Source organism: Oncorhynchus gorbuscha, linkage group LG13 (assembly GCF_021184085.1).
Source record: "Oncorhynchus gorbuscha isolate QuinsamMale2020 ecotype Even-year linkage group LG13, OgorEven_v1.0, whole genome shotgun sequence".
Taxonomy (NCBI): Eukaryota; Metazoa; Chordata; class Actinopteri; order Salmoniformes; family Salmonidae; genus Oncorhynchus; species Oncorhynchus gorbuscha.
Window position 1 is genome coordinate 45,956,720 of NC_060185.1, and position 7,336 is coordinate 45,964,055.

General features: G+C 41.9%; 1 protein-coding gene across 1 annotated transcript; it reads right to left on the bottom strand.

The window, feature by feature from the left end:
* Window positions 1-1,243: 1,243 nt before the first annotated feature.
* Window positions 1,244-7,136, bottom strand: LOC123993007 (calpain small subunit 1-like). Its single transcript, XM_046294736.1, has 11 exons — window positions 6,979-7,136; window positions 6,604-6,675; window positions 5,878-5,914; window positions 4,777-4,869; window positions 3,312-3,369; window positions 3,098-3,162; window positions 2,873-2,941; window positions 2,190-2,268; window positions 1,897-2,013; window positions 1,731-1,789; window positions 1,244-1,586 (listed from the first exon to the last, which is right to left on the bottom strand). The coding sequence occupies exons 2-11, from the start codon at window positions 6,648-6,650 to the stop codon at window positions 1,560-1,562; spliced, it is 651 nt and encodes a 216-aa protein (XP_046150692.1). The 5' UTR covers window positions 6,651-6,675; window positions 6,979-7,136; the 3' UTR covers window positions 1,244-1,559.
* Window positions 7,137-7,336: the final 200 nt, after the last annotated feature.

Genomic DNA, 7,336 nt, shown 5'->3' on the forward strand with positions numbered 1-7,336 from the left:
TTGCTTAACAGAATCCCCTCCTCTCGACCGGGACAAAGGGAACTTTAAAAGTTAATTCTGACCCCCCCTAGCACATACACAGGACACACAACACAACTGAATTAACTTTTGAACCCTCAACATTATCGATCACCACTTAGCTGAGTTCTAATTAACAGAAAACCTAGGAGTGCACTCACTGTCTTATCTAAAACACCCCAGAGCTAAGTTTTGTCGGTTCAACCATTGGTTAACTACCTTATCTGTTTACTTAATCCACAAACCATTTCTTTCTTCCTAGTTGGAATGGTGTTCATTAACTTGAATTACTCCTTGTCCGTGTCACACAATCCCTTCTTATGAGCTCATATTGTTAATCAGATATAATAAAACAGAGTATAAGTTTACTTAGTTACAGTTCCATTTAAAAATTTGTTCAGTCATTTAATCGTAATTTTCCTAACAGTGTGTAAATCAAATTAATAGGCTGCCAAGCGTAGGCTATTAGCACTGGTGGAAAAAGTACCCAATTGCCATACTTGAGTAAAAGTAAAGATTCCTCAATAGAAGATTACTCAAATAAAAGTGAAAGTCACCCAGTAAAATACCTCTTGAGTAAAAGTCTAAAAGTATTTGGTTTTAGATATACTTAAGTATGAAAAGTATCAAATTAAAATAATTTCAAATTGCTTATATTAGGAAAACCGGACATTTGTTTTTGTTATTTATGGATAGCCAGGGGCACACTCCAACACACAGATATAATTTACATACAAAGCATTTTTGTTTAGTGAGTCCACCAGATCGGAGGCAGTCGGGATGACCAGGAATGTTCTCTTGATAAGTGCGTGAATTGGACCATTTTCCTGTCCTGCTAAACATTGAAAATATAATGAGTACTTTTGGGTGTCAGGGAAAATGTATGGAGTAAAAAGCACATTATTTTCAATTAGGGATGTAGTGAAGAAAAAGTAAGTTGTCAAAATTATAAATAGTAAAATACAGATACCCCCAAAATCGACTTAAGTAGTACTTTAAAGTATTTTTTACTTAAGCACTTTCCACCACTATTAGTCGGTGATGGAAGTTAAGAGAGGTGCTGAGGAATAACAATCACCTTTATTAATGAATTGGTTTGTAAAAGTTGTGAAATTACTAACAATAACACAAAAATATGAGTTATTTAAAAAACACATGAGAGAACATTTATTTAATGAGCGAAAGTAGAACATAGAAATGGCAATAAATGAGATAGCTGCAAGTATTAGGTAATATTGCCCCCTTTATTGAGCACTAGAATGTATATATTACATTACATAGCAGTGTGGAATGTTTGAACAAAGGTGTGTTGCCAGAAAAAAGGAAAACACAAAACGTTCAAATATTTGGACTGTAGAAAGGTAGTAAAGTAAATGTGTGCTTTCCTGGTGTTTCTGCTATCTAGTGATAAATTGAATGAACATTCATGACAATGATGTATGAACATCTGTCAAACAATAATAACAATGGTAATATAAAATAAAAATCTTAAAATGGAGAGAGCGATTAATGAAGGCTTTTTGTAGGCTTTCCCTGATGTTTTATGAGTACATGGTCAACTGAAGCCACTGTGGAGAAAGCAGAACACAAAAAGATGTGTGGTTATTTAGGTCTAATTTCACTTCCTATATCCAGTCATTAATCTTAAAAATAGTCCCTAACCCTAAACACACTGTTCAAATGCAAAGAGAAAATAGAGAAAACTAATGTACCTCCTGGATGTTGACTTTGATAGTTCCATTATCATCTTTGTCCAGAGTCTTGAAAGCTCCTGAAAATGCACAAAACACTATTACTGAAGGGTAATGAAAAGGAAATAGTCTGAAATCAAGAACATAATCGGACTGAGCAGGGGAGGATTGAGGATCAGTCACTTACGACACATAGCGTCCAGTCTGACCAGGCACCCAATGAAGTTGTCAAAGTCCATGTTGCCCTGTTCATCACTGTACCTGCGAACCATCAACTGGAAGAGCTGATCGTTGAGAGGGAAGCCTGCACACGGACATAACAGGAGAGAGACACCAATGAGACCAAACACATATATGCAGGGACAAGCTGGCTTTCATCAGTTGTCATGGCTGTTTGTTGTCACGGTTATAAAGGGCCTTACAGTATGATGTCAAAGATATGCAATTCCATGTTCCGTTTCTCCTGGTCTCTGAGCTCACCTGCAGCTTTGAAGGTAGCAGGAAGCTCTTGTGAGGAGATGTGCCCGGAGCGGTCCGCGTCATTTGATATGTAGATGCACTGAATCATAGCGGAAATAAAGATACACCGAGAGGTCAAAGTTCATCAAATCAAACTATTTGTCACCTGCGCCGAATACAACAGTTGTAGACCTTACCGTGAAATGCTTACTTACAAGCCCTTAACCAACAGTGCAGTTCAAGAAGAGTTAAGAAAATATTTACAAAAAATAAAATTAATTATAAAAAGTAACAACGAGGCTATATACAGGGGGTATCGGTACCAAGGCAGTGTGCGGGTGGTTTAGGTTAGTCAAGGTAATTTGTACATGTAGGTAGGTAGGGGTGAAGTGACTATGCATAGATAATAAACAGCCAGTAACAGTAGTGTACAAAACAAATGGAGGGGGGGTCAATGTAATAGTCATGGTGGCCACAGCACCTTTTATTAAGAGTGTATTAACATAACATTTATAAAACAACATTCTTACATTAATGGAGTAAGAGGACTATTTGAAGTTGTAGGTGGTTTTATATGAATGCCTTGCAAATACATGCAAATAATTTATAGCTCAAGGCAAACGTTTCACTGAAATGTCCATCATTTCACACAATTGTTCATACAGTGCCGATTGTCAAAAATGTAACAAGAGGACTGAACTCACCTGCCATTTCTTGATGTTGTTCCATAAAAACTTGAACTCATGGAAACCTAGCTTTCCTGTGCTGTCGCTCTGTGTGCTCAGGGTTAAGGTAAAACGTAATATCAACTACTCTGATAGTATAGTATAGTATAGTATAGTATAGTATAGTATAGTATAGTATAGTATAGTATAGAATAGTATAGTATAGTCCTCCGTCCTAATACAGACACTGATGTGGAAGGATACGTCCATGACAGCCACCATGCTCCTGCATGACTCGATGCTAAAGCCATCAGTCTTCAGGTCACTACCTGAAATGAACACAGACAGACCACTCCTTCACTACAATACAGAAAACCATTCCCTGGAACCAGTCTTGCACTTCGACTCCATTATGTGTGCAAGAGGTGTACAAAGACAAATATAGACACAAGCATGGTGTTTGTGCAATAGGACTCACGTTTGCCAATGATCCTGTTGAGGATGTTCATCAATTCTGTGGGGCTCACCTCCATGTCCTATAATGCACAGAGAGATACAGTAAATCCTCATACGCTCGATATGCCTTCAAGTACTTGGGTCACAAGTCAGCTGACAAAAGGATAAGGACACCGAGACTACTTTAATGAACATATGTTTTAGGAGTACAATCATGGACCCAATGCATCTCTCTCTCTGGATTTGTGCGTGACATATTAGAACAACCTAAGTCATTGTATCAACTTTCAGCAGACACATTTGCGGCAGGTATATCTTCAGGTTTCATTCCATATGAATCTTGTGTTTCCCCCCCTTATGAGTGAGGCCTCAATGAGTTTGGGCTAGTCATCAGTTTAAAGTCGATCGTTGCCAGCTGAGCCTGCCAGTAGAACATGTATCCACCCCTATCTATGACTCACACAATCTACAACCCCACCCCCACAAAACCTAACCAGGCAAGAGAGCCGCCCTGTCAGACAATGGTAGGAAGCACATAGAGGAGGAACCAGTCCCTCTTCTTGTCAGTGGAATAAACCAGGGTTGGATTGTCAGCAAACCACATCCCGGGTCTCTTACTCCACCACTGCCTGATCCCACAGCAGTGAATCATTGTGAGCAACCAGGCACCCAATGAAGTTGTCAAAGTCCATGATGCAGTGTTCGTCACAGGAAGGAAATGTCTGTGGAGCCCTGGGCGTTAGTGACTATAACCAATGGGGCAGAATCAATGATTTAAGCCAACCGGAGCTCTTCACGGTACTCTTCCAAAAGGCTTCTATTAGTCGGCAGCAGTGCATGACAGACAGCACATTTGAAGCTTCAAATTCACCATGTCTGTGTAGATAGTTGAACCACATTCTGAAGACCGGCTCCAGATTAAGCAGGGTGAATGGCTGGAGGGGAGGGGTTTGGAATGCAAACAAGACTTAACTGGGATACAAGAGGCAACAACAGGGTTACACTGATTGTGCCAGTGTATCATCAGCCCAAAAATGAAATACCATCCATGCCATGGATAGTTGGCTGCACCTACAAAAGTTAATACACCACAAACAATACTGGAACTTAATTAACACACTGGTCGTTGGTCTGCACTATATTACAATAAAACACTAACAGTGGGTTAATGTAAATCATTTTAACAACTGTGTGTTGTCCTTGTGGAAACCCACATAACGAAACAGCCTCTTTAAAACATTCAACAACAGACCTGATTATACAATGGCACACTTATGGAAACTGAATTTGATAGCCGAAAGCCTTAGGTGAACGTCTCTCAATGACTCATAGCTGGAATCAAGAGAATCAAGAGGCACTCTTGACTTGACTTATCTGGGCTCTTTACTTCTCTGAATAGAATAGGAAAGGACAGTAGGTTTGGAGGTAAATAGGATCACATATGATAGTAGTAGGAGTGCATAAGTTGAAAAACAATAACTACTTACATCCCCAGCAAGTTGCTGGAACACCTTGCGGAACTGTCTCTCCTCGTCGTTCTCATTCTGCTCCGCGTAGGCCAGAGGTCTGCGTGGTGGGGGCTAGGACACAAACACAGACCAGGTTCTGTTAACACTAACACTCACAGCCCTCTTCACTGCGGTCTAGCATGCAGGACAGCAACAGTTGTGGCTCCTTTGCTCAAAAGAGTAGTGTTAACTTCTAAAACTTTCCAGTCGGCAGTGAGTGCACTATCATAAGACTATCATAAGACAACCGCTTGGGTTGTGCTGTGTCGGAGATCTTTGTGGGCTATACTCGGCCTTGTCTCAGGATGGTAAGTTGGTGGTTGAAGATATCTCTCTAGTGGTGTGGGGGCTGTGCTTCAGAAAAGTGGGTGGAGTTTTATTCTGCCTGTTTGGCCCTGTCCGGGTGTATCGTCAGATGGGGCCACAGTATCTCCCGACCCCTCCTGTCTCAGCCTCCAGTATTTATGCTGCAGTAGTTTGTGTCGGGGGGGGGGACCTGGACTACCTGGCCTGATGACTCCTTGCTGTCCACAGTCCACCTGGCCGTGCTGCTGCTCCAGTTTGAACTGTTCTGCCTGCAGCTATGGAACCCTGACCTGTTCACCGGACGTGCTACCTGTCCCAGACCTGCTGTTTTCAACTCTCTAGAGACAGCAGGAGCATTAGAGATACTCTGAATGATCGGCTATGAAAAGCCAACTGACATTTACTCCTGAGGTGCTGACCTGTTGCACCCTCGACAACTACTGTGATTATTATTATTTGACCCTGCTGGTCATCCATGAACATTTGAACATCTTGGCCATGTTCTGTTATAATCTCCACCCGGCACAGCCAGAAGAGAACTGGTCATCCCTCATAGCCTGGTTCCTCTCTAGGTTTCTTCCTAGGTTCTGGCCTTTCTAGGGAGTTTTTCCTAGCCACCGTGCTTCTACACCTGCATTGCTTGCTGTTTGGGGTTTTAGGCTGGGTGTCTGTACAGCACTTTGTGACATCAGCTGATGTAAGAACGGCTATATAAATACATTTGATTGGTTGATGATGTTCTGAAGGAATATTGGTGCTAAAGGATTTACTCACAGGATCTGATGGCACAAATTGACCAGGGTCGATGTTGCTGTTGGAGAAAACAAGAAAGACATATTACTATTTAATAAATGTTAGAAATGTCATGAATGAAGTCAGTATACTGATGTAACAGTATAACTTTAGACCGTCCCCTCACCCATACCCGGGCACGAACCAGGGACCCTCTGCACACATCAACAACAGTCATCACTCGAAGCATCGTTACCCATCGCTCCAGAAAAGCCACGGCCCTTGCAGAGCAAGGGGAACTACCACTTCAAGGTCTCAGAGCAAGTGACGTCACCGATTGAAACGCTATTTAGCGCGCACCGCTAACTAAGCTCACCGTTTCATATCCGTTACACTCACCCCACTTTTGACCTCCTCCTTTTTCCTCAGCAACCAGTGATCCGGGTCACGGCACCAATATAACAGTATAACTTTAGACCGTCCCCTCACCCATACCCGGGCGCGAACCAGGGACCCTCTGCACACATCGACAACAGTCACCCCTCGAAGCATCGTTACCCATCGCTCCACAAAAGCCACAAGGGGAACTACTACTTCAAGGTCTCAGAGCAAGTGACGTCACCGATTGAAGCGCTATTTAGCACGCACCGCTAACTAAGCTAGCCGTTTCACATCCGTTACACTGACAGTGTTTTGTGCGTGTGCGTGTGCGTGTGTGTGTGTGTGTGTGTGTGTGTGTATGTGTGTGTGAAAATGAGCCAGGCCTACCTCACAACATCCAGGATGCCACCAATGAGTCTTTTGGCCAGAAACATCTTGTGAAGGGACAGAGGCAAAAATCTACAAAAGGAGTCAAGAGAGAAACATCTGACATCAAACATCTGATCGATTAAACAAAAAGGCGACAACAGAGAGAGAAAACGAGCCATAATACAGTATGTCCGGCTGTAATAAATGTGTTATTGGTGTTGGGGCTCCCTCTGAAAACTTTTTCTCCCTGGCCTGTATTGGTAAGTAGCACAAACAGTATAACCTCTGCAGCAGATGTCAAAAGTGAGGAAGAAGACAAAACAAATCAACGTCAAACAGTCTGATAAACTTGTGAAGGCAATCTGATTCCCTTAAATTGATAATAATACTTACAGGGAACAAATGCGTTGCTGAATTCGGCAGATACTGACGTGACGGCACTCCTTTTTGGTACAAACCCAATTCCGCAAGGAGTTATTTTTCAATGCATCAGAGCTCCACACCCCTGCCCAATAGAGAAGTGCGCACCATAGGGAGAGACAGGTCGGAATGACTCTGGGTCCTACAACCCGTAAGTTTATGTCAAGAATAACTAGCATTTCCCTATTGATGGTATTAGGGATGATGAGACTAATTCAGACGACACTTTTACAACACTTGTATTATGTTTGAGTCACATAGATTTAAAATAATGATCAATTTAGGGTACAAGGCCTAATGTTCATTGCATTAACTGATGCTGTTTTACAAA

Coding starts and splice junctions, on each gene's coding strand:
- LOC123993007 (XM_046294736.1), bottom strand. CDS start 6,650: ATGTTTCTGGCCAAAAGACTCATTGGTGGCATCCTGGATGTTGTGAG. Junction 2,269..2,872: donor ACAACATCAAGAAATGGCAG/GTGAGTTCAGTC, acceptor GCTATGATTCAG/TGCATCTACATATCAAATGA. Junction 1,587..1,730: donor TCAAAGTCAACATCCAGGAG/GTACATTAGTTT, acceptor CTTTCTCCACAG/TGGCTTCAGTTGACCATGTA.